Source organism: Anarrhichthys ocellatus, unplaced genomic scaffold (assembly GCF_004355925.1).
Source record: "Anarrhichthys ocellatus isolate YVR2014 unplaced genomic scaffold, GSC_Weel_1.0 scaffold60, whole genome shotgun sequence".
Classification (NCBI taxonomy): domain Eukaryota; kingdom Metazoa; phylum Chordata; class Actinopteri; order Perciformes; family Anarhichadidae; genus Anarrhichthys; species Anarrhichthys ocellatus.
In genome coordinates this window covers 2,169,036-2,195,262 of record NW_022280090.1, presented here as the reverse complement: position 1 = coordinate 2,195,262, position 26,227 = coordinate 2,169,036, and the positions used below count along the sequence as shown (strand labels likewise).

Here is a 26,227-nt window from a genome sequence, read left to right as displayed (position 1 = left end):
TCTTGTTTCTTGATAAATTAAAACATTTTGATAAGAAATAATTGTGAATAAATTAAATTAAATATAATTTTTGAAAAAAAACAAAAAACAATTAAAATAAATTTTTTTGTTTATTAATTCAAAATTAAAATTAAGAAAGCGTGCGGGGGCACCGCGCGCTACACTGCGAACAGTTGGGGGACACTGATGTGGAAAACAAAACCGGTCAGTGGAGTGCGTGTAGGCCTACAAAGGGACATGAAGCAGCGGAAAAATGACAAAAGTCTTTGTTCTGAGTAGCAGTGATGGGTGTTTAAATAAAGGTTGCTTTCTGGTGATTCTCAAACAAATCTAAGTTAAAAGACTTCATGACATTGTCAAAGCATTCTCAGAGTTTTGGGGTTTTCCGCCACTAAATTCAATGTAACACTTGACATTTAAGTGAAACAAAAGAAAATCAAACATCTTCATTTAAGGAACTCTGACAACGCAGCAGCATCCATCATGTTTTGTGCTGTGTTTGTGTTCCGGCCGCAACAAAACCAGAGCTTTCTAAAACAGGATCGCCTGCCTCTTTCCCAGCCCCCATGCAGCAAAGGTGAGTTACGTAAACATATCCGTGCACAGAGCTTACAGATAGACGGAATAACTTCCATACTGGGACTCAGCATGGCGCCTCCTTTCCTCTCACTTCACTCATCGCTGTCTACCATCTGTACTTCCAAAACCATTTGGGGGATTTCGCGTTTGGATGCTTCACAAGTGTGACATTTTCTGCCCAGACTTTTTGCTTTCTTGGAAGAATCCAAAAGATGCCGCAGTATTATTCATGCAGCGAAAAGTGTAAAATGAAACCTTAGAGTGAGGGATTCTTTTGTTTTTGCAAATGATAGTTGGCATTAGGTAAGTGATCTCACCTTGCTGCAACGCTTATAGATCCGACAACAGAAGGAGGGCAGCGTTGAGCGAGCAGCAGTAAGGGCTCCAGACAGCGAGCAAACTCACTTCTGTAGTCTGTGTTGATCTAATGGAGGACAGAGAAAACGTCACTTAGTCTTGTACAAATGCACGAATTTCTGCCATAATATTATGTATTCTTTCTATGAAAACAGAAAAAAAAGCTGGGCCAAAATAAATCAGAAATCAGGAAGAAGAAATAAATAACAAATGTAAAATGAAGTTACTTCGTACATCTAGTAGATTATACTGACTGCACGGTCACTGAATGTTTTGATGAGTATGAAAATGATAAGATGTATGTCATACTTGCTGTGGCCTTCACAACCACCAGAATGAATCTTTGCTAAAATGTGTCAGCCATGTGTCCGTTTCAGCTTTATTTACTGATGTAATACTGATAAATACTGACTTAGCTTCTCAGTACATGACATCTTTTGACATTTCTGAAAAGAAACAGGGATGTGTGTGGAGGAAAACACTGCAGCAGTGATTGCTTAACCACACAAAACAACACTCCTTACTCAAGGTCCACTACCAGGGCTCAATACTCACTTTTAAAAGTCACTGCCAAGCTGACAACCACGCATCAGCTTTTGGTTACCAAAACTGAAAACATGTTTGCGGTGTGCATGCCAGTAAACGCTCCAGTGCACGTGAAGCGCAGTCTGGTGCTGGTTCCGACTTTAACCGCAATATTTAAATACAACTACTGAAACTAATACAAAAAGAGAATAGATGTATTTTTGGAGTGCACATATTTATTATGTTAAAAAGAGGTTGAGCCATGAATTGGTTGCCAATTTCTCAAAATGGTTGTCAATGGCAACCTGGCAACCATTTTTTTTAAAGAATCTTTATTTAAGGTCTACTTACTATTATCATTTTCTATGAGCGTTGGCTGGATTTCTGCTTTCCTTCTATTAGTTAACTTGTACTTGATAAGCTGCTTGAACGACTATAGTTGTGTAGTCAGAGTAGATGTTATAAAGTCTTGTTTGTTACTGTAAAATGTGCTCGTAAGTGTATGTTCTCTAATAAATTGTACAAGGCTTGCTCTTCTACCCTCCTATATGTGCTTTGTGGTTGTTTTGTCTGCAGATTAAAATTAGCGTTTTGTCTAAATCTGAAACATTTGCATCATCACGACTAATGTGTCTTTTCCCTCATAAATACATGAATGAATGACTACAGCTCCCATTGGAAGGCACTGAACTTCCTTATAATGGAAAATTGGTTCCGGGCTTCAGGGCCGCGGAGGAGAAAGAGGTGAGACTGCATTGGGAACAAGAGAAACAACTAATCAGAGCGCTGCAGTGGATTGCATTCTGGGTGTAACCTCTTCCAGCCCTGCAGGAAGGCGGCTCCATATACTCACTTTGCTGCTCTGCGCTGGTCTCAGACGGTGAGGGAGCTTTACAATCCTCTTCAGCCTCTCCATGAGTTGCTGTGTGAGCAAGAACATGAGTGATATGTTTCATCTCGAGGACACATTATGGACAGCCTCCTTTAAAAGACCAATTCTGTCCAGCCAAGACAACTCTGGGAGAATGAACTTTGTGGTGTATGTAGACACGCTTCCAGAATCACAGATAATGTGCCGTCCAATAGTTCTCTACTTTATCTATTCATTGTTTATATTCACAGAAAAAAAAGGTTTATGTATTAACGTTCCCCTCCCCCACTACTCTCTCTTAACCACATATGATTTGTAACACAGCACTGCAACTCTCTATATATACGTATATGTTTGATTAAATTCTCATGAAAAGCAACGATAATAAAACACAGCTCATCGTTTACGTGGCAGCACTCACGTAGCCCATGTCCAAAAACTCAAACTTGTTGGCTGAGCTGAGGAAGGCCGAACAGGTGACGAGGTGCACCTGAAAACATCAGAGACTCAATTTTAGATTTCAAACATGAAATATGAGACACCAACAGACTGAAACTGAAATTAAATGGGATTTAACTGATCACAAAACTAACAATCAATTTGAGCAGAATCATCATTTTCACAGCCCGTTCATAAAAGTATGGAACTGAAGGTTTACTCTGACGGTATCTCCGTGCTAATGTTTAGGTTCGTACTTGGATTTTGGGTTTGTTAACATGCTTTAATTAAAAAAACACATTATTTTTCTCATACTGTCTGTCTGAATGTACCTGTATTCACCTTCTGTCTCTTTTAGCCCCCCCTCCTGAAAAAACACCCAGTCTGCTCTGTTTGGCTTGCCAGAAAAATATGGTGCACCTTTGCAAAGACAGCTGTCGAGCCGTGGGTGGACACACCCAGACGGGGCACGGTATATTCTAATGAGCCTGCATGTGACGTAGGAAGAGTAGCCAGCTCTACGGCACAACGGCTTGTTGTCACATGTTCTCTGATCTAGTCCACTGAAAACTGACTGGGTTTTCATATTTCACACTTTGTGGGTTGGCAGCAACTCCAGATACCCAAATGTATGTCAACAAGCACTGAACAAGTTAGTTTTTACAGATATGTCCTCTTTAAAGTGGCATTTTTGACTTGAATAAAACAAACACTGTCTACTTTGGGCTCCTTGTCATGATTCAGTCCAGCAGTTCCAGAGAGCAATTTCCAATACAAACTTCTCAAATGATCCACTTTAAATGTCAAAGGCCCCAAACGGGTGGATTATTGTTATTTCACATACAAGTAAAGCTTTTTTTAAAAGTTCAAAATCAGAACATAGTATTTTCTTCTTTCCTACTCCACTAATCATCCCACGACCCCCCATAGTTATCGTGTGATTTATCTTACTCTACCTGGAGGGTTGGTAGGAGCGCAGTAAGGTGTGAGAGCTGCTCCTTCAGTGCTTTCTCCTTCTCCTCGTGTTGACTGCAAACACACACACACACACACACACACACACACACACACACACACACACGTAACGCTACACCTCCACATTAGTGCCTGCCGTAATACTCAAGAGGATTCAGCTCAGGAGGGGCAACCACAAACAACATACTCCATATTTCCCGAAGCTAATCTATCTGTCTTCTCTGTCTACACACATGCACACAGACACAAGGCCGGACGCACAAAGCCTGACATAAATAGCCTTTAACACTCTTCCGGGAGCCCAGACACTGGACGGCTTCCAGGCAATGGAGAGAGAGGAAGAGAGAGATGGAGGACACAAAAAAAATCTCATTATAGGTCCCCGCAGACTGCAACTCGAGACACTCACTCATATGGACAAAATTGTTCTCATTCAATCACACGTACGTACAGATGGAGCACGCGCTGAAAAGGAAAAAGTGCTCGGAAATCATTTTAGATTTTTTTCATCTGGAATTTGGAAAATGGGTGTTTGTAGATTCACAGAGTGAAGTAAAAGAGATAAAACACACATTTTATGTCTGGTTCTGCTTTATTGACCACATACTTAAGTGATAATTCATCTTAAAAGGTGCAATATATGTGATTCAGGCATTAACATAGCATCAAACAACTAGTAAAGATATAGTGGAGTAATGTCTAGCTGAGCAGAGAATGATCTCTCTGTTTCTGCTGTTCTCAGCACCTATCCTTGCTATGTTGACATAGCTGGAGTACTTTTAATGCATGTTCGTGCCCCACTGGCTAGCTCACGGCCGCCGCTCTGCACCGCTCTCATAAGGCGGTTACAGCTGATAACGCCGTCCCGACGGAGAGTGCCGTCACGTAAGAGTAACAACAAGCCTGCAGTTCCCCCTCAGGTAAACACTGTTAGCGCAGTCAGCACCGATAGCTGCGAGCCATGGCGGCGGCCTTTAAGAAGCAATAACATGCTCCTAATCGTATCCAGCACCGTTAAATGAAATTTGACTGATGTGCAATAATTTGATTTTAGAGACTAATTAGTTGCAAACCTTGGATGACATCAAATCAAACTTTAATGATCGCGGTTGGGATGTTGCACGATTTTAATTATTTAAGTGTGAGTTAATGCTAAATTGATGGACGGGAGGGTTTCATTATCCTGTTTTTGCAAAGTCATTTCTCAATTTATATCACTTTACAGTTGAGTGTGTGTGTGTGTGTTTGTGTGTGTGTGTGTGTGTGTGTGTGTGTTGTCAGTAGTGTCACTCCAATAATGTGTTGGACAGAGAACAGGCCCCAGCGAGTGATTCAGATTGCCACCTTGAAAATGGGCATACTCACATTAAAGTCAGGGTTAGTAATCGCTTTCAAAAACTATTTTTGATATTTTTGTTGAAATTCTTATTACACCCTGACAGCAATAGTCCGTTTCCATTTGAAAACGCATATATTTTGCTACGTTTACACTGAGCGTCCACACTACGCCGGCGTTTTCGAGCACCGATAACAGAGGAGTTTGAAAACGCTGCCGAGGACGGATGAGTTTGAAAACGCCGGAGTTGCGTATTCGTGTGGACGGTTGAAAACGGATACGTTCGTCACATGTCTATCACGTGACCGTTTCCCAGAAGCTCACAAACAACAACATTGATTACCAATCATCTACCAGGTTAAGTCAACATGTACAACTGATTACAGGCGACGCCGACCTTGTTGTCTTTTACTAGCAGCTGTTGTTCAGTTAAAGTCTGCATTATTACGGAGGAAGCAGCTGTTATTGGAGCGATCAGCCACCAGCAGAGCTACCAGTCAACAACGAAACCGAGGAAACGAGTGAGAGACGTGTGTTGACCACATTTATGGATCATAATCTAGTAAACTTTTATGTGTAAGTGTTGATTTTAAAGTAAATTAGATATGTGTGAGAGATAGAGAGATATAAAGCAAGACCTGCAGCGCTGTAACTAACGTTAAGTCTGACAAATAAAACTTCTAAAACTTTCCACGAAATGTGTCTGTTTGAGTTCATAGAGGAAGATTTTGGAGAAGATCTTAAGTATCAAACACAACCTTTCACTATTAAAGACTACTTTATTACTCTGTCGTATCTTTTTTTAACTAAGCAACCAATCTACTTCCTGTTTACATCGGCACTCACCCAGTGTACGTGAATAGTCACGTGATATTCGTTTTCAGCCGTTTTAGTGTGGACGGAGATCGTCTCGAAAACGATGCTGAAACGCCCTGTGGACGGAGAAGGCTTCCACCAGCTGCTATGATAGCTGTGAGTAAACAAAGCCATGTCCGTTCTTTACGTTCATAATGATCATTTTAGGGGAGTGGCTTTTGGAGGGAGCTGTCAGAGTTGTCGACTTGGCAACTTTCTTGCTAGATTCAGCAACTTTTGGAGCTACTGCTGCTAGCTACTTTGTTGGATAAGAGTTGGCAACACTGAGCTGGGTTTTTGGGTTGGATATTTTGAAAAATGTAGCTCTAATTCACCAGTTTGTAAAGATTACCAACCCTAACTATATTCAAGGAACAATGCCATTTGCAATAAATGTCCTCGAAAAAGGCAAACCCATCTCCTTCAAGGTTCTTTTTATTCGTGTAAAACAGTCAGTAACAATCACAAAATGCTTATTCTACACAAACAATGAAATAGAAATAAATTCTAAAAAATATTTTTTAATCAAAAGCATGATTTCTTATTTCATTTTGTATTTTTGTCATATACAGATATGGAATAATGATGTGGATGTCGTCCAATGTCAAGTCTCTATTTGATCATGTGACAATACGGTACAATAATGTGTGTTTGTGTGCGTGTGCTTCATAACTACTCGTGCCCTAGGGCATAATAATGCTAAAGGTGCTCTGTTTTTATTTAAAGTGGAGGACATCTTATCCAGGGTTTCCTGCAGCAGCTGTGGATTTTAGGGACTTGAGAAAGCCTGTAATGTAGATAATGTGTATTTGCACACCAATTATTTTTGGTTGGCTATATTTTCATTGAGTGGATCAAGGCACAATATGCAAACATTGGCTTTAAAATCTGTAATCCCCCTGAGGTGCTTTTAATTCGGTGTCATAAAAAGAAAATATGTTTGTTGAGATTATTCCAGAGCAAACAGGGGGCTGCTATTCATCGCTGTACAATGCAGCATGATACAATGGAGAAACCATCAAGTGACCCGCTGACAGCCGGATAATAGCATTCAATTAGGTAAATATTGTGACATAGGCTGCGAGGCAACAAAAGCATTTTTTTTACATAAGACCTGTAAATCTTATATTTCAATATTACCTCTGGGCTGCTTTCAGCAGAATCTTCTTCCTCTCTGCTAGTTTTTCCTGTCAGACAAGAACAGAGAAAACAGAGGCTTTTACTCCTTACACTGCTGTGGAAATGGCCTTGAGCTCGCTAATACCTAATGAATTGTCAAGATTGTGGGGGGGGGGAAATAGGTGTAAAATCCACAGTGTGGCGTCTGCTCTGTTTGATCGTTCAGAATGCAAAGAAAGAGAAAACTCTTTTCTCACAAATAGGTTAACAGAGACCTCCAGTGGCCGAGCCGCGTTAACACTCTCAGATGGAGAAACTTACTGCGTACTCATTTCAGACAGAGAGACTCAAACAGTATTTGAATCTTACTTTTAGATTTAACTTCTGAATTAAGTTATAGTCTGTGTTTCGGAAACATAAGATGTTTTTAGTCCAGTTTTCTGTAACGGACTGATTTTAATTTACACTTTAAGTTAAAGCAAAGCTGGTGTCGTAAATCTATTGACTTGGTGTATAAATATCAAGGGGCAGTCAGATAAAAGTCCAAATGTATTTGCCACTTCACCAGCTGTTTGAAATGTAGATTCTTGGAATGGTTAGGACATGGTTAAACATTAAGACGAGGAGTGTGGTGAAGTGCATGTACATCATCTATGACAAGAGCAACGCTGCCCGCTGACGTTTTGATGCTTTGAGTTCATGGCTTGGTTTTTGCTCTCTTCAGCTGTGAGACCATGTAAATAGACAGGCGCGTGGGCTTTTCACACGTCATGTCCAAACAATTGAATTTGCCACAGGTGGACTCCAATCAAGGTGTAAAAACATCTCAAAGAAGATCCAGAGAAATGGGAAACACCTGAGATAGATTTCAAGTGCAAGCACAACGGGGTTTAAATACTTGTCAATGTTATTTCAGTTTTTTCTTTTTTATAAATTAGCAAAAAAACGTCTCAGATTCTGTTTATGCTTTGTCATCATTAGGTTGGATTGATGAGGGGGGACAATGCATTTGAAGGATTTTAACTGGAGGCTGCACCATAACAAAATGTGAGAAAAATGCAGAGATCTGAATACTTTCTGAACGCACCACGTTTGTGTCTGATGACCATTTTTAAACATTTTAACCTGAAGAAGATACAACTGATCTGATCCCATCTGTGCCCACAACTGACATTGTTCATTTAAAGTGTTCTCTATCAAAATCGGTCAAAAAAAGTGAGTTTTTCTTATCACAATACATCTAGTTTTTGGGCACATGGGACTACTGTTTTTGCAAACCACTCTATTATATTTGAGGACAACAGAGTAGTCCCATGTGCCCAAAGACCAAATATAGTGAGATGAGAAAATGTCTGTATTATATTGAATATATATTATATCATATTGAAGATATGCACATATGTGCAATGTAAAAAAAAAAGGTCCAAATTCCAAATATTTGATCTATTTGATGAGTTTGACTATTGAGTCTTGACTATTGAGTGTGATTTTCTTGTGATCTAATGTCAGTAACCAAAGACTTTAAACCATCATAATGAATGCATCACATCAAATATAGTCTCTGGGCACAAATGGCTTTCAAGTCAGCGCGCAGGGGTTCTTCTTTACATTGAGTGATTAGGGAGAATAAACAACAGTCGAAGAACTCTATCAGACCAGGATCATTATATTACCTGCAAGCTGTTGAACAGGGTACAGATCGCACTCTCTTCTTCCTCCACATTCAGACACACTTCTCCAATCATTGCTCTCAGCAGAACGATGGCCTCTCTCGCCGAAGTCTGCAGCTCCTTCACCACCTGGAGATGGAGGAGGAGGTTCGCTGTCAATGAGAAGCCCTGTGAGCTACTGCACTGCCACACATTTGTCATCAGAGCCTGTATTACAAACTTCAAGCTGAAACATGCGAGCATTCTCGAGGCTATTCTGCTGTACAAATACACTCATTTTGGCTCATTACAATGGAGACGCTATATCTTTTTTAATACTGCCAATTTTGAGAAAGAGCACGCAAAGTATACCAAATATAATTGTATTCGGCCCAGGTTAATTCAGGAATGCTCAAAATATTGCAAGAAAATACTGCTCAGTTATATGTTTATATATTCAAATTGCATTGTAATGAGCTCTGCAAGTGCACCCGCACCACATCTCACAATACCACCACCGCTGCCGTGCGCTTGAATTATTCATGATGCCAGAAGTGTAGATGAACAGACACGATTCTCTCACCAGCACAGCTTGGTCCAGCATCTCACACCCCTGCATGTAAGCGGTTTCAATATCAATGCAGTGAGTCCGACTCTCCCTGTGGTAAACAAACAACACCTAATTCAATGTGGAGAAGAGAAGAGAAGAGAAAGACATCACCGCAGTGACCTCATTTCTTCAAAGTCTTGAGGCCCCCACTTCAGAGCCTGGAGCTTCCGAGGCTCTGGACTCCCCACTAAGCTTGGAGGAAGTAATACCATCAATCAAAGCTATGCAAAATACCAAAGCTCCAGGGCCAGATGGATTTTTGGTAGAATTTCCCCCAAAAAATTAGAAATAAAATGACCCAATTGCTTCTTTAATGTGTTCAATGAATCTCTGGAAAGTGGTTGGCCCAACGCAAACAAAACAGTGCATGTAAAGAGTGTTAAGGACCCCATATCCTCCTACAGACCCGTGTCTTTGTCAAACATTGATGCCAAGATTTTGGCAAAAGTTCTAGCTGGGTGTCTTGAGAATTTCCTCCCAAGTTTAATATGAGAGGAGCAAACTGGTTTCATGAAGGAACGGCAGCTTTTTTCTTTTAATGGGCCACACTGTTAATATGCTCTATTCCAAACATCCTTTAGAAACTGCAGAACTAGTCGTTTCTTTGTACGCGGAGAAGTCGTTTGATGGAGTGGAGTGGGAGGTACCTCTTTGAGTAATACATTTTATCTTGGATGCATCTCTGCAGGCCAGCGTTCATACCAGTGATACCTGATTGGACTATTTCGCATTGACAAGAAGGACCAGACCCTTTATCCCCCCTACTGTTTGCATTAGTGATAGACCCTTTGTTGATCGGGTCTTCCACCCGGTTTGAAGGAGTGATCTGGAGAGGTAAAGAATTTACACTGTCATTATTTGCCTATTATTATATAACATTATGTTGACCTATTGTTATATGTATAAAAAGCATCCCTTTCAGCCAATCGATTTTGGAAAAGCACTACCCCTCTAACAACTTTGAACTACAACTAAAGCAAACCCAAATTCCACATTAAATGAACCCCACTGGGTTCAGATACCCGATCAATATATCACGAACCATGTCCTCTCTTTTTTTCCACCAACTTGTACCCTTTGATTACACAGGTTAAAGGTGATGTTCAGAGATGGGGCAGCAACATAATACCATGAAATGTATTCCGCTGTCCTTACCCCATAAAAAAATTAAATCAACCTTTTTATGGAACAAAAAAGCTCCCAGAACATGTAAATGACTATTTGAATTTGTTTACTTCATGGGGGTCTCTTATCGACCAGACTAAGCCTCTATCTTCCTCTCTTTACTTTTCCCCTCTCATCTTTTTCTTGCTTTGTTTCACTATTGCTCCTCTATCATGAGTTTATCAAGCTCTGGGTGGTGTTCCAGTTCTGGTGAAGATAGGTGAAGTGTTGGTGAGGGCTGGGTGGATTTGGAATAAACTAATGGGGGTGATTCTTTCTGTAATATGTTCAAACCGTTCACATTAGAATGTCTAAAACAGGGAAATGAGGTTATTAAGCTTTGAAAATGTGAGCTCAGCCCGCATTCCTTATTCAATAAATGAATACAGAAAAGAGAGGATAAAAGAAGAGAAGAACGTCATAGATTTCACTCACACTTGCATGTCTCTGAAGCACTTGATGCAAAGCATAGACGTCTTCTCTGTTGAGAACAGGATGTAGGGCTCCTCGTGGAGCGCTGTGGACACAAACACACCTTTTAACCTCCGCCCACAGGAGTGCGAGAAATAAACTATTCTGTTTTTCCAATGAGCAGGTTTGGGAAACAAAAATAAAAGAGCTTTCAGAATACAAACAGAGGTTGGCAAAAGGTCTGCCACTATAAGCGCTAACACCTCGCCTTTTACACAACGTTGGTAATTTAAACAGGGCACAGAAGAGTCAACGCCCTCCGATGTTAGTGTATAAAGCCTTTTTGGCCTGTTATTCTTCTGGAGTAAATTACAGGCGGCACTCACAGCACTTCCTGTGTTTGGCTCTGGAGCGTTTGGCCAGGGACACAATCTCATGGTGGGAAAACATTCTGGCCTTGTGAGTCAGCTCCCTGCAGGCGCTGCAAAGTGGCTGGCTGCAAGTATTACAGTAGTACATCCCCCCTGCATCCTGAATGGGAAAAAAAGAAGAAGAAAAAATTAAATTGAACATGGAGAGATGCTACCGTCATTTTATATTGTTTAAAGCTACACAAGGAAATGTTGCTGAAAAATATGCCTGTCTTAAAGGTACGATGTGTACAACACAGAGGTTGAATCAAAAACAAACATTGCGGAAGGATTTGAACATTGAGATGAATGAAAAAATGGCACCAATGTTCACCAGGATTGTCTCATTTCAACAAAAACACATTCAAATACAAAGTCGAATTGCGAAAGTGAGTGTCCTTTGATGTATATACATACAAAAGCCACCACCTAAATGAAGAATTCCAATATGTTATTTCCACGTAGGAAAGTTCAATTAATAATTGTATCTCAAATGTCTATGGATCAGTTTCAGACTTAATACTTGATGGTATTAACAAATTCATTTTTAGCCCTCTAGTTGTTGGATTTGGGAGAGTTGTTCATGTTTACTAATCATTTTGAACCGTCTCAAATAACATTTATTTTTTTGTATCAATTTTTAAAATGAGCATAGGTCCCCTTTAAGTTAAAAAAGAGTAAGAATCAAATACAAAACTGTCCCCTGCAGTAATATGGGAACGTTCTGTCCACGAAAAGCTGGATTCATCCCGGTTTACTTTTTTATTTCTCTTTTCTATCCTCAGACATGAATCTGCTATGTGTGTGCTACTTATGTCTTACTACTGTGAGTCACCAACACCTCCTGGAAAATACTTTTTTTATATAACATACACTGCCGTTCAAAAGTTTAGAATCAGCAGTTTATTTATGTTTTACTTCTTTCCTTCAATAATGGCTATTTTAACACAGATTTTAACGGTATAATTCAGACACCAAATGTATTATTTACATTTGAAATAGTTTTGGCCCCAAAGGAAGAAGAATAAAATGATTCAAACTTACATTTAGTCAGTAAGTAAGACAAGGTTTACACTGTGATTAGTCAGTCCATGTTATGTTCAGCTGAGGTTGTGACAGTGCTAACCATAGACTAACTCTATTGTGACGTTTGAAGAAGAGCTCTGCTAAAGTAACACGTTGCCTGTTAATTCCAGCTTCTTATAGGCTGCATTATTGTGCACTTGACACTGAAACAGGAACTGGTTCTTGTTTTAATGTGCACACATTTTGATGCTAAGCTTCTAGTTGTTTTTTTTACCAATGACGTGATTTCTTATATTCTTATTTAACTGTTGATCAGAGGGATCTTTGTCTCTTTCTGCCCTTTTAATTCAGTCTGGTTGAACCGTTGCACAGCGTTTTGTTGTCCATGTATAAAATACCATCTATTTGTAAAGAGGACTTTCTACAACCTAAGAGCATGACATCTGACTGGAACAAATCAAACTTCTGTGACAGGCGATTCAAAACTTTTCAACAGCAAAGAATTGTTTTTATTTCTACTGCCTGTGTTCAGTATCTGTCTGTGTTATGTCACATGGGTGCAGGTGACACCTTAATAACTGTGAATATTGTCGTTCAATTCTTACCTTTTTGCTACTTTCCTGGTCACAGTTGGCACACTGCACCGTCTCCTCAGTGTCCGCATTGTTGTCAACCAGGAACTTGAGCAGACGGTCTTCTGGAGGGAGGGAGCTGTTCCCTTTTAATATGGATGGGTAACTGTGGCAAAGACAGACATTTACACAGCCTGAGAAAACCATGACATTTATCACCAGTCAAGTTACACTGGCAAGTACGAGTGTTATTCTAATGTATGCCAGGAATAATCAACACAGGTGAAACTGTGCCTCTCTCTGTGCTTGCCTTACATTATGATACTTATAGGCTATATGTCTTAAAACAGGTGTGTGGGAGCTTTACATTTTCACTGTTTTATTTATAGACAGATTATATTTCATCCTCCGTGTCAAGAGAGTCAAAATCAAAACAGAGTGCAGCACCTGTACAACAACTAAAACATCCATTCCAGTAGTAGTAGATTTTCACATGAATTTAAACAAAACCCACATGCCATTACATGTATAACAAAATACAGCACCACTTTCACAAATCTATCAGACCTCACAACTGAAATTGTTCCAGATATGAAAAAAATGTATGCTGTTTTTTTAAAAAGTCAAGGAAAATTTGAATTCACAATTCAAATCTGTACATAAAATAATTACAAAAATAACTGAATGAAGCACAAAACGAAAATGAAGTTACAGTTCTGCCACAGACCAGTGCAAGATATGAATAAATAGTCCTAAATATAGTTTAAACACCTGATCGCCCTATGTGCAGAGGAAACTCCTGAATAGTTTTCTGCAGTACTGCGTAGCGCCGGAGGGGGGCAGCAGTTAACTTAAGGACGCCTCCACCATAGAAGAAGAGGATGCGGAAGTTGAACACGGTGCGCACTGCAATCATCGTGTGTTTTGAGGCTCGACGGTCTGTCATCTAGAAAGTTCCAGAGAAACACCCCAGAAGAGACGAGGAAGCGCAGGTAACACAGTTCGTCCGCCGAGGGAGAAATAGTCGACGTTGGAAAATGTCTGTTATTTCGGAGGAAAACGTGCGGGGGAAGAACCTCTTCAAGGATATCAGCGCCGATGACGAAGACTGGCAGCCCACTGAGATCGAGAGTATGTGTATGAACTGCCACCAGAACGGTACGACACGTTTACTTATGACCAAAATCCCATTCTTCAAAGAAATCATCGTCAGCTCCTTCAGCTGCGACAACTGCAGCTGGTCGAACACCGAGATCCAGTCTGCGGGCCGGATACAAGATCAGGGCGTTTGTTACACGCTCAAAGTCAGAACGAAACTGGACCTAAACCGGGAGGTTGTGAAAGCAGACAGTGCGACCACCAGGATCCCCGAGCTGGATTTTGAAATCCCTCCCTTCACCCAGAAAGGCGCCCTTTCTACCATCGAGGGCCTCTTGGACAGAGCCGTTGCGGGGCTGGAGCAGGAGCAGCCTATCCGGAGGGAGACTGACCCAGAGGTGGCTGAGAAGATAGACGGGTTCATCCTGAAGCTCCGGGAGTTAAAAGAGGTCGAAGACGAGTTCACGCTGGTGATCGAGGATCCGTCCGGCAACAGTTTTGTGGAAAATCCCACGGCCCCTCAAAAAGATGAGGCTCTCACTGTGTCCTACTTCAAGAGGACGGCCCAGCACGACATGCAGCTGGGGCTACGGGCGGATGATGACTTGGAGGACGAGGAGCCGGCTGGCAACGACATCGATGACATGAGAGACGAGGTCCTGGCCTTCACCACCAACTGCCCCGAGTGCAACGCGCCGGCCTCCACCAACATGAAGCTCATCCAGATCCCCCACTTCAAGGAGGTCATCATCATGGCCACCAACTGCGACAGCTGTGGCCACCGGACCAACGAGGTGAAGTCCGGCGGGGCCACGGAGCAGATGGGCACCAAGATCACCCTGCGCATCACCGACATCTCCGACATGACGCGGGACGTGCTCAAGTCGGAGACGTGCAACATCGCCATCCCGGAGCTGAAGTTCGAGCTGGGGATGGGGGCCGTGAGCGGGAAGTTCACCACCCTGGAGGGGCTGCTGACGGACATCAAGGACCTGGTCGTGTCCAAAAACCCCTTCATCTGCGGCGACAGTGGCGTCACGGATCAGGTGGAGAAGCTGAACGCGTTCGGGGAGAAGCTCGACAAGATCATGGCCGGAGAGATGAATGTCCACATCGTCCTGGACGACCCGACGGGGAACAGCTACATGCAGAACATATACGCCCCGGATCCAGATCCCGAGATCACTACTGAGAAGTACACCCGCACGTTTGAGCAGAACGAAGACCTGGGCCTGAACGACATGAAGACTGAGGGATATCAGGAGGAGGAATGATCTGACTGCGCCGCCTGAAAGGACTAAATGAGCTAATGATTGGTTAATGTCGAGTCAAACACCCAGTGTAGTTACATCGCTCCATATTTTCTTCCATTTACATACGTTTTAAGTTGAACGCAGGGCGAATGGTTGTTTCCATCGGTATATTAATCAGTAAAAGGAATTCTAAGTTGTCTCATTGTACAGTGAAAATGAACACAAGTCATTTGTAAAAGGCATAGATGCTGCTGTTATTAAAGATGTGTCCTTTATCTCATTGTTTGGTGTATTTCTTCTGACATTCCAGAAGATGGCGCCCTGTTATCTCTCATTTAATGGTGTTTTTTTTTTTTTCTCTCAGAGAACACACTGTGTGACAAATTCCTATTTTTATACACCTGTGAGCATGACATCTAAATAAAGTGTTGTCTAAATTGATTATCTCTGCTCTTTGAATTGGCAGATGTTGAAAGACGGAACGTTTCTAATTTATCTGCATCATTAATCTGAAGAATATCCAACATTTACATTACAAAGGATTTAGATTAAAGTCTGGAAGCTTTTCACACATTTAACACGAGGATCATCTTCGTATAATCGTATGAGTGCTGCTTGCAAACATGATTATTTACTTAATTGGTTAATCAATTGATCATCTCATTGTGAGAAATACTTTCATTGTAATTTAGCAGAGCCCAGGTGTTCTCTTTAAAATCCTTTTATTCATCAATTCAAATCCCAGAGATATTCTGTTCAACATGTAGAAATGCAGAAAGCCTCTTAGGTTTTTTTTTGTTTGGAAAACAGCCTTACTCTGACCAATAGCTGACAAATTTTATCTTGGTTGATTAATCAGCTAATTATTTACTGAACTAAATCTTAACTAGTCCTGATTTAAGTAGAGTTTATTCTTGTTAACCCAAACCGTAAAAAAAAAATCATGCACGTTTAATATCAACCAGAAAATGAGTACACTGTCAGATGCAGTGGTCAGTTTCTGTTGCAGAGACGACATAGACAGCGGCCTGTTTGATTTACCCATAATGCCGCTTGCCTCGATCTGATTCAGCTGCTGCGATGCTAATGTTCCTCTTTGTGTTTTATCTCGTTTTCATAGCAACGGGGATCTATTGTGTTCTACTAATAGCCGAGTAGAGAATTCCTAGATTACATGCTTCTTGAGTGAGCAGCTGTTAGCGGGGCCGCTGATGGAAATAGTAGCTGGCGGGCAGCGGGCCCCTGTAGCCTGAGCCCAGCCAGCGGAGCACGCCGGCTCTGTGCCCACAGGGTTATTTCCATAGAGAGCCAATGATTGCCTATGGTTTTTTTGTCTCACTGCCTCATGCTATGAATAAAGGATGTTGGTTTTACTCTGACTTGTACAGCCGACTGGTTCACATTATCTACCTCAACACAGGTTCATATCAAATAGCTTGAAGGCAGTTAAATGTGGCAGCCGCCTCCGGTTCAGCCACAGTTTGTTGAGGTGATTTTAATAATTCTGTTTGATTCACAACCGTTAGCTCATAGTATGGCGCCGACGTGTGGGCGATAAGGAGTTTCGAACATGAAGCCTCAACAGACACACTGTTTTAAGAGGAGTTGTAAGATGTTGTGACTGAGCAGAATCGGAGGTGGCTCGTGAGTTCAAAGCAGTTCTCAGTGTGACAAACATTAGTTTTTCATATTGAGTTGTTGTGCTTTGGAAGCGGTGCATGGCGGTGCCGTGTGTGCACTGATTAGTGTGGGTGTCTGATTGCTCGTTGATTGTATGTTTTTTCTCATTGTGCACGTCAAATATTGTGCCCACACTGCAAACAAATGGGGCAAAAACATTAATCATCAACCAGTGGAACTGGATCTAAGGGCCGCGAGCAGTTGAGAATAATGCAGTGATGTCGAAACTCGTCACCGTTTGATTCTCTGCATCCGCACACAAGAGGGAAACCAAAAATCTGGGTCAAGTTGTGTCTGACGCAGGAGAAAAGACAAAGATCAAAGAAATCACGTCGCAGCAGAGGGCCTTTTTCTAAACATCCATGTGTGCTTTGATGAAGGGCAAGTTAACACTGCCGACCTGAAGGTGACTGCTAACCACGAGTCAGTCCTTAATAGGGGATGAAATGGATTGATATCATGTGACTGCTTTTGATTGCCCTAAGCTGCTGGCACCGGCGCCAAATACCAGTATGCTTTGTTTGCTGTGTGACTGGTCTTAGAGGAACTTGCTATCCGGGGGGCGTCGGGTCCAAAGACTACACAAGAGACCGGGATGACCCCGCAGCTGCTCCAGCCATTCAGGCCTGCTCTACCCAGACCAGGCCAGCAGTGGGTCACCGAGCAGCACCCTCAGACCGAAACGGAGAGACTCATACGCTCTCTGAAACCAACGGGATTCTCCTTAAATCTCCTGCACCAACCAAACCGGTCTACTGGACTGGAAGGAAACCCATTGAGCAACGCTGTCCAAAAGTTTGGGCTTTTTACACAGAACACTTTACCCTCCAGGGGATTCAAGGAGCAATACTATTTAAGCAGGTTAATCATGTTTGAGCAGTTTGAGATCAGCTTCTCATTACTCGACTTCACCTTATTTTTGTTTTGGGGTTCATGGCTTAGTACCATAGTTGTGATATCCAGGCGTAGACACAGACACCACAACACATTGATAAACGTCTAGATAAACTATATCTAGTTAAGAAACTTGATTCAAACCTGCAGATTTTTGAGAGATTTCTTCTCCCTTATTGTGAACATATTGTGGCCAAGTGTGGCCAAAAATACCATATCTTTAAACACATATTTAGGTTTTCCATTGCTTTCAAGAGTGATTCTATATGCACAGCCTTGATCTTAATCAACCTCACAGTGCTATCTCTTACCCACAGAGGGGGCAGCTGAGACGGCTGTCATTGGTCCGGCCTCGCAGGCAGCGGGCACAGAAGATGTGGTAGCAGTCCAACAAACACGGGGACTGGTACTGCTCGTTGCACAGGTGACACACCAGCGGGTGGACAGTGGTGCAATCCACATTAAACAGGTTATCCAAGTTGTTAAAGATTCCTCCTGCCATCTGCAAAAAAAGAGGGAATGATGACACGGTGAGAGTGTCACTTGAGTCACTAGTTTTAGAAAGCCGTCACATCACATCAAAAGCATGTGTAATGGTTCAAATATTCTAGTTATTATAAGAGAGGCTAAGGCAACACTTTGATCAAGAGAGTCAGACATTAATTGGAGTAAACAAGCCTTTTCTCAGTTTGTCTCTTACCTTGTCAGATGTGTAGCGAAGTGCCCGGGGCTTCAGTGACACGGCACACAATCCAAAAGCGTCAAATACAAAGGCACTGTCGGCACCGACACTACATCCAGCCAACAAATGCTACTGTAAATGCGGCAGGCTAGTCCACAGGAAGCACAGAGAGCCACTGTCTTACCTTTCAGTGCTGCTATCAGCTGCCCCCAGCAGGAATGACAGCAATGCAGAAACTCTTCAATAGTAGGCCGATGGGGTCCCTCCGCCAGGCAGCTGGCAGCACGCACCTCAGGCCAGCCTCCAAAAGCTGCCAAAGTGCTACAGGGACATGTAATATTGCTGCGGCGTAGAGATTAAAAATACAGTTGTCCTATTTCTAAAGTCACACTCGTGTTGTTACGTCTTGGAATCCAAGGCAGGGTGACTGGAGGGAAAGGGGTGGAAGTGACTGCATTGCAACTATTTAACATTGAACTAGGAGTACTTTCCACGTGTCACGTAAAGCATCGTTTTTAAGCACTTTGTAAACTCTGTTTTAGAAAAGTGCTGCGTAAATGAAGCTTTGGATTGTTATGCAGCATGCAAGTAAATACATCATTAATAGGTGTTACCCAGTTCTAATTCAAGAGCAAAATGTGAGAGACGGTTTAATACATTTGATAAAATATAGCATAACCCTTGTTTTCCAAGTCCAATTTTTTAAAAACAATTTCAACTAATTTCCTTTTTTAAGTTCTATTTAATTGTGTGTTAATTATGCGGAAAATCGATTTGACTTTCAAAGAACTGCTCAGTTACAACCCAAATTCATTATTCACTTTTTAATGGGAAACTTTATTCTCCATATAAGTTGAATTGTATGCTTATACATGTAGACAAGTTTCACCTTTTTCTTCCTGTGGGTCAAACTAAGATTGACTTGGAAGTGTTGAGCACCTTCTCTGTTTTCGGTTACATACTCCTTCACAGCAAACGTTTTGAAGATTATCAGTAAATCAGAGACATCAAATTAAAAGGGACCAAATAATCTCGACTCAAGGTCCACATATTTAGCTTCATCCAGAGCTTTCAACCACATCTCACGGTCTTCATCAGTGGATGGAGTTCACTCTGTTGGCTAAATTGTTTGTTACTATAGGTTTGTTTGACATAATGTTTTGCTGTTCTTTAATATCCCTACTTAATAAAGCAACTATACATCAAAAAGTTGCTGAAAGAGAAGATAAAATAGCTTAATCTTTGGGGTGGAAATTTAATTTAACTTTACTCCTTGATAATTGTGATTAAATGAATGATTCTGCAGCAGTTTGCTGGTAAATGAGATAAATTCTGACCTCTTTCAACAGTTTATACTTCTGTAATAGGTACTTACAATGTTTGCTATTTAAAAAAACACACATCTAGTAGCACATATTAGCATGGATTAAGCTGGTGCACTAACTGGCAGTAGCTAACTAGAATCCAAATGTACTTAATCAATCCCAGATAAATCGATGCGATCGATGTTGCGGCCGGGTGTTATAGTTCCTGCGCAGCCCTTTGCTCCTTCCTTTTTGCCGTGTGTGTCAGTCATGGCCCCGATTGTGAGTAGCTAGTAAAAAGACCGAATAAACAGTATACAGACGATGTATTTTAACCTATCTTCTGCACTCGTGTACGTGTATTTCATTAGTGTACAACAATACCGGAGCCGCGGGTGTTTGAGGCTCTTTTTAAAAGCGTTGTTTACTGTGAAGGCTAAAGCCACGTTGGGCTACATAACCTGATGCTAATGCTAACGAGAGCTAGCAGGGAATAATCACGTATAAACGTTGTATGACTCATACAACATTTGAATGTATTTACTCTACATTGTGTCGCGTGCAGAGTTGGACGTATGATAGCTTAGCACGTATGACATCTTGTCATAATGAATAATAAAAAAATAAACGTTATTTTTAATGGCTTTTTATTTGTTAATGGTAACGTTGTGATAGTTAACCCTCTCGCTTTCTGTGCTAGAAGAAGCAGGTGGTCAGGAAGCAGGGTGGAAAGAGGAAGAAGCAGATCCTGAAGTTCACCCTGGATTGCACTCACCCTGTGGAGGATGGCATCATGGATGCTGCCAACTTTGTGAGTAGACCGGTTCAGACACCAGAGACATGTCGGTCCGTTAAGCAGCAGTTGTAACACACGACCCCACCTGAGGGTCCCACACACTGCTGCCATGTCAGTGGGATCAATCTCAAGTCATTGGATATGATGGTTACAGTCAGTTTTGATTAAAGAAAAAGGACACGGTTATCCTGTGCGGCTTCAACGGAATCTAACAAGACCTCAATCACAGTGGGCCACCTTGTCAGTACTTGTTTGAGACTCATTACCTGTGTCCTCTGCACTCAACAGGAGCAGTTCCTGCAGGAGCGAATCAAGGTGAACGGCAAAGCTGGAAGCCTTGGCGGTGGCGTTGTGTCCATTGAAAGGAGCAAGAGTAAAATTGCAGTGAACTCCGAAGTTCCCTTCTCAAAGAGGTAAAAATACACAATGCAGCTCTTATCTTATCAGCCTTAATAGCCAGTGACTGAAATGTGTTTTCTTTGCATGTTTTAATATCTCAGTGCTGTGGCACAAAAAAACCAGACGTGTCTAATTAGATGTTTGTACAAATTTCCCAGAGCAGCTTAGTAATTAGAATCCTCAACATGCGCAGGTATCGTTGTGTGAAAGAGAGCATTGAAGAAATGGAGTGATTTTAATTTAATATTACTGATGTTTTGCAAAGGGACTCGTTTTTTTTGTATTACTATCAGATCATGTTATAGTATTACTCCACCTCAACGGTGTCGTGGGTCTTCACCCTCACAGATTTCAAATGGAGCTGTAAAAGGCTTCTGGTTTACCATTTAATGGAAGCTGTGGTCAGCTGTTTACTCGACCGGCATGCACCAAGCTGTGTTTTAGGAGTTAAGATCTGAAACTAAAATGTTCTGTTTTTAAAAACGCACAAAACAAACACATTGTCAACTGAATATACTTCAGTGTTTGCTTTACCACAACAGTGATACAGATGGTAGAACTTGACTTAAAGCCTCAAACAGCTTGAAAGGTTCTTCTGTAAACACAAGAAGAAACTATTCTGAACAAAGTTGTTTAGTATCTGTGTATGTTCAGATCTCTGCTGTACAGAAATGTAGTTTGTGTCTAAGCGCTGATGCATGTTTTCATCAGGAGCGACTCTATAGTCACAGAACAGTGGTAGAGTAAAGTATTCAGGTCCTTTACAGAGCAGTTGACTTTCAGCAGTAATAGCACTGGTGTTACTAATATCAGTGTTGATGGCCCTGTTGTGTTCAAGTATCCCAGTAAACCTGCACACACAATACCAAGACCCAAAAATACAGTAGCTAAATTGATTATATTTTAAGTGTAAAAAATACACAATTTCTTTTTGTGGGAAAAAAAAAATAATCCATTGTCGGTAAGGTCTGTGGATTATCAGAGTTATTTGGACATTGTTTATTTACGAAAGAGATGTTGCTGATGAACCACCATGAACAACATGTATTTGACCCAGGGTAGGAAATTTATATATTTTTTTGGGGGCAAAAATTGCCCCCACTGACTGAAATCCAGGGGCATTTTCTAAAAATTGGGGGCACTTTTTGAAACTTGTGAAATAACATTTAACCTTTGTTCAAAATAATAAATATACTTATTTAGGCTTACAATATATGAGCAATTGTCATCAAATGGCAATAATAAGACTATTAGGCAGTAGTCTACAGATTCAAAGTGTTTTCTTAGATTTTTTTAAACAAACAGAAAACATAAATCAGACAATCATATTCAATTTTATTCTTATTTCTTTGTGGTTATTGTTGTTATTAAATTTTTTAAACAACTATTAACAATTATTAAGTCAACAATGCCTTGATTATATATACATCAGTCATTGTATGGAATTATTGAGAAAAATATTTTTGTAGCACCTCAAATATTGTGATATTACCCATTTTTGCCCTGAACTTATGCATTAGTCATTGTGTGGAATTTTTGAGAAAAACATTTTTATAGCACCTTAAAAATTAAAAAAATGTGCCATTTTAAGGTACAAATTCAGTTCAGAGTTTTTACTTAGTAAAATATCTTAATTGACTGTCAGTCAGGTATTATTCATTTCCAGCAACCCTCAAATCAAAGAATAAATACACTTTACGCACAATTTAGATGTATTTTCCCTTTAACTCACGAGATGCAGGTAGCATGTTTTATACTTAATGTGAATATAATTCATTTAATCTAATTTCCATTATGCAATATGTATAATTTGTTGGCATCTTATTCTGAAAACCGGATGTTCGTCTGAAGAAACCAGATGTTGTCTCACGTTAATCTTTCCATTAACTTTCAAAGTCCCTCGCTCGCTCCCGATCTGCGCCATTTGAATGAGTTTACCGTGAATTTCAGCATATAGGTGCACTACAATTTACGTGTCTGCTGAGTTGACCGCAGTCACAGGTCTGATTAAGAAGCGCTCCATTTTTTTTATTCGTTTAGAAAGTTCGGGGGCATTTTTTGCCCCTCTCCTAGTGATATCGGGGGCAAAATGATATTTCTTAGGGGCAGTTTTGCCCTTTGCCCTCGTGTATTTCCGACGCTGATTTGACATCTGCAGGGGTAGAAGAAGTATTTGGGTGTAAGATGCCACTAAGGTGAAGTGGGAAAACAAGACTAAAATAAGCTTCTGCCTTTGTTTGATCCACACATTGCCTTTAAAAAAATCCCACTTTAATGCTACTTTGAAAGTCAACACTGTGCTGTGGGCTAGATTGAAGGATACACAAATGCTGCATTAAGTCTTCAGACTTCCCGTCTGAGCTGGGAACCCTACCACCAGAGGGTGACTCTGTCACTGTCGTTCCTAAAAGGAGCACATGATGTTAGGACTGTAACAGTAACAGGGAGATGTTGCTATTCATATATCTGGTATTACTTACTTATATGTTTACACTGCATCCCTGCAAGTGACGCACAGCACTGCCTTAATCTCTGTACGCTTGAATCTCATCTCCGGCCACTTAATAATATAATGCACTGGCTGTACCCTATAATCACATTACGGTTTTATTGCATTATAGCTAAATGCATACTGTTACTGGCTATTATCAGACTTGTCTTAACGGTCTCAAGTTGTTTGACATTATTTACTCCACACCCATTTGTTAGTCAAAACACATTTACAGACTGTAAACGACTATGACTAATAAACTATGTGGGGCAGAGTTTTATATATATATATGATCTACTTTTGACTATATGATGATTTCTACTTCCTCCTCATGTCTTGCAGGTACTTGAAGTACCTCACCAAGAAGTATCTGAAAAAGAACAATCTCAGGGACTGGCTGCGGGTCGTGGCCAACACCAAGGAGAGCTACGAGCTGCGCTACTTCCAGATCAACCAGGACGAGGAGGAGGAGGAGGATGAAGATTAAACTTTGAATAAAATTTCATCATAAATTCCATCTGTGTTGGCTTTTTATTTGTATTAGTTTTCTCTGGGCATCACACACAGCATAGCGTATGAACATAACACTGCATGATTCTGTGGTGTGTTTATTATTTAGATATTCAAACGATCCAAATGAATTAGCCACATTTACAATACTTTTTGATCTTTTTCCTTATGTGGCACCTTTAATTATTTTATTTTTTTACTTTACCCTTTAATGACAAACATTTTTCCTCTGCTTTATTGACCTAAATACTGAAATCTGAGCCAGCAAAGGTAAATACATGACATAAAAATGTAAAGTACAATAGTGCATTATGTTAATAGAGAAAGAAAGGTGGTAAAATAATTAAACTGGTTATAATTGATTAATAGCCTATAATTAAATAAAATGGGAGCAATTTGAAGGCAAACTTCACTGCAGCATGTTCAGTCAGGACCCTTCCAGCTCTTCATCTGTCTGTTTTGGACACATTAAGTGAAGTTGAAGCTGGTGTGCTTGCTCTGGTGAGCTCTCTGTGGGGCGTCCTGTGTTCCAGCTGTGGTAACCTTGACAACAGTTAGACCACTGGCCGTCATGACTCCTCTCACAGCAGGCGGTCGTCAGGCTGCACTTGTGTGTGTGTGGTTTTTTTTTTGTTTTTTGAGGTCTAGTGGAAGTTTGTAAAACGAATAAACTGACTGACAGTCAGAATATGTTCTACATTAGGTTTCAGGCGATGATTAAAAGTGTCAATTGGACCGAACTATTTAAACTGAGATCAACGTGTCCCCCTTAAGAAGACATTGTGTGTATTTGTTGTACAGCCTGGTCTCATGTTCAGCGTGAACAGTGAAGCAGCAGAAGTTTTCTGTCTCAAAGCTCCGGACCTGTGGTGACATCGCGGGACTGTGTCAGCCTGTTCGCGGTGCATGGCGTTGCCGCACGCTGTTTTTTTTGTGTGTTTTTTTTTTTTTTTTGCACACTACTAGTTAAAGTGGTAACTAAGAGAGCATGACTAACTAGTTGTGGGTGAAATTATGGGATGCATCGTCATGGCAACAGACCAGACGTCACAATCTGGGCATGTGTGTTCCATTTTTGTCTTTCTTATTTTTCAGACTGGAAGACCTGGATAGAGATCAGTGGAAGATAATAAATGTTTTTTTTTAATATATATAATTTTTTTTTTGTACGTGGAGAGAAAGCCCCAGATTCACTGCAAAAAAAAATTCATATATATTTGTTCTAACTGAGCGACGATACATTTCTTTTTGGGTGAAGAAAGAGACTGGGCTGCGGCGTCTGGAGGGTTAACTTTCAGTATTCTCAGCCTAAAAGGGGTTTGGGGGCTATGAGATAAAGATGCCGGGGTCGCTGAGCAATGAAGACGAGGGACAAGACGACATGGATTTCGAAGACGATATGCCAGGTGAGGGGAAGCAGGGGGGTGGAGGCGGGGTGTCCTTCACATTATTTTTGCGCCGCTACGCCTTGAATGCGGGGAAAAGGGCTTGTCCTGCGTTCCCGAGACCAGAGAGGAGGAGGAGGAGGAGGAGGAGGGGTAGGGTGCAATAAGCAGAGTCATGCTATTATTATTGTTTGTTATTATTGTCTTAAAGGTGGGGACGGGTTTTGGGGGGGATTTGCCTCCGGCTGTCCTCGCATCATTTTGGAGGGCATGATGAAAAGCTCACTGCGTGATTCCTGTAGGCTTTTGGGGCTCTCACAGGCTGCATGCATGCGTGTACAAGCGAATGGCTTTCTTTTTTTAAATTTATTTCTTTACCTCGAGTCCAAACACACGAGTTTGGTTCGGCGAGCTGTGTTAAAACCCGTGACAATGTATCTGGCTCTGTGTCGATGAATAGGCTTTTTTTTTTTTTTTTTTTTTTTTTTTTTAGCAGAAAATGCTCAGTGACAACAACCGTGCTCGTTTTGTTACAGATGACGCGCCGCTGTTTGCACTCTTGCACACTTTTGCTGCTCCAACTTTAAATGTTTTTTTATTCCCCCCCCCCCGCACTGCACGGCCGCAGAGGTGTGAAAGCCACGTGTCGGGCTACAGTAAACAGTGCTTTAGCATCGAGTGTGTGTCCTTACGTGTGCACTGTGGATGACCACGGTTAGGTCATCGACATCCTTTCAGCTCTGGGTCGTGCACTAACTGAGGTGAACTGTAACCCACATCCTTGACACACTGGCTCTCTCTCTCTCTCTCTCTCTCTCTCTCTCTCTCTCTCTCTCTC

The 26,227-nt window shown here is 41.2% G+C and overlaps 4 protein-coding genes across 10 annotated transcripts in view; 3 read left to right on the top strand and 1 right to left on the bottom strand.

Annotated features, from left to right (window-relative positions):
• Positions 1-18,693, bottom strand: part of rnf207a (ring finger protein 207a) — a 27,427-nt gene extending 8,734 nt beyond the window's left edge. The window contains exons 1-12 of the mRNA XM_031871777.1: positions 18,523-18,693; positions 18,134-18,324; positions 12,931-13,063; positions 11,276-11,420; positions 10,914-10,995; positions 9,288-9,363; positions 8,729-8,854; positions 7,077-7,123; positions 3,727-3,799; positions 2,754-2,822; positions 2,315-2,383; positions 897-1,003 (exon numbers count right to left, since the gene is read on the bottom strand). Coding sequence (XP_031727637.1) covers positions 897-1,003; positions 2,315-2,383; positions 2,754-2,822; positions 3,727-3,799; positions 7,077-7,123; positions 8,729-8,854; positions 9,288-9,363; positions 10,914-10,995; positions 11,276-11,420; positions 12,931-13,063; positions 18,134-18,324 — 1,118 coding nt within the window. The 5' untranslated portion in view covers positions 18,523-18,693. The remainder of the gene's footprint in view (positions 1-896; positions 1,004-2,314; positions 2,384-2,753; positions 2,823-3,726; positions 3,800-7,076; positions 7,124-8,728; positions 8,855-9,287; positions 9,364-10,913; positions 10,996-11,275; positions 11,421-12,930; positions 13,064-18,133; positions 18,325-18,522) is intronic.
• zpr1 (ZPR1 zinc finger) lies at positions 13,810-15,523 on the top strand. The gene has a single exon (XM_031871778.1). It carries the CDS (start codon positions 13,935-13,937, stop codon positions 15,267-15,269), a length of 1,335 nt encoding a protein of 444 aa, XP_031727638.1. The 5' UTR covers positions 13,810-13,934; the 3' UTR covers positions 15,270-15,523.
• Positions 18,694-20,017: 1,324 nt separating the features above from the next.
• rpl22 (ribosomal protein L22) lies at positions 20,018-24,008 on the top strand. 2 transcript variants are annotated; one of them, XM_031871746.1, is made up of 4 exons: positions 20,018-20,090; positions 20,509-20,619; positions 20,893-21,017; positions 23,837-24,008. In XM_031871746.1, the coding sequence occupies exons 1-4, from the start codon at positions 20,079-20,081 to the stop codon at positions 23,979-23,981; spliced, it is 393 nt and encodes a 130-aa protein (XP_031727606.1). In that variant the 5' UTR covers positions 20,018-20,078; the 3' UTR covers positions 23,982-24,008. The 2 variants fall into 2 exon arrangements, with proteins under 2 accessions (XP_031727606.1, XP_031727607.1); XM_031871747.1 differs by having other exon boundaries at positions 20,061-20,090; positions 20,512-20,619.
• Positions 24,009-24,868: 860 nt separating this feature from the next.
• Positions 24,869-26,227, top strand: part of chd5 (chromodomain helicase DNA binding protein 5) — a 43,694-nt gene continuing 42,335 nt past the window's right edge. For 4 of the 6 annotated variants that reach the window (XM_031871709.1, XM_031871708.1, XM_031871707.1 and 1 more), the window contains exon 1: positions 24,869-25,410. In XM_031871709.1, the coding sequence (XP_031727569.1) occupies positions 25,344-25,410 (67 nt within the window). In that variant the 5' untranslated portion in view covers positions 24,869-25,343. Of the gene's footprint in view, positions 25,411-25,453; positions 25,543-26,227 lie in introns of those variants that run through there. The other 2 variants (XM_031871710.1, XM_031871713.1) reach the window with 2 other exon arrangements.

What these genes read in the sequence shown, in the direction of transcription:
- zpr1 (XM_031871778.1), top strand. Translation starts at nt 13,935, where the DNA reads ATGTCTGTTATTTCGGAGGAAAACGTGCGGGGGAAGAACCTCTTCAAG.
- rpl22 (XM_031871746.1), top strand. An exon ending in TCATGGATGCTGCCAACTTT is followed by an intron (nt 20,620 to 20,892) that starts GTGAGTAGACCG and finishes TGCACTCAACAG; the next exon opens with GAGCAGTTCCTGCAGGAGCG. An exon ending in GAAGTTCCCTTCTCAAAGAG is followed by an intron (nt 21,018 to 23,836) that starts GTAAAAATACAC and finishes CATGTCTTGCAG; the next exon opens with GTACTTGAAGTACCTCACCA.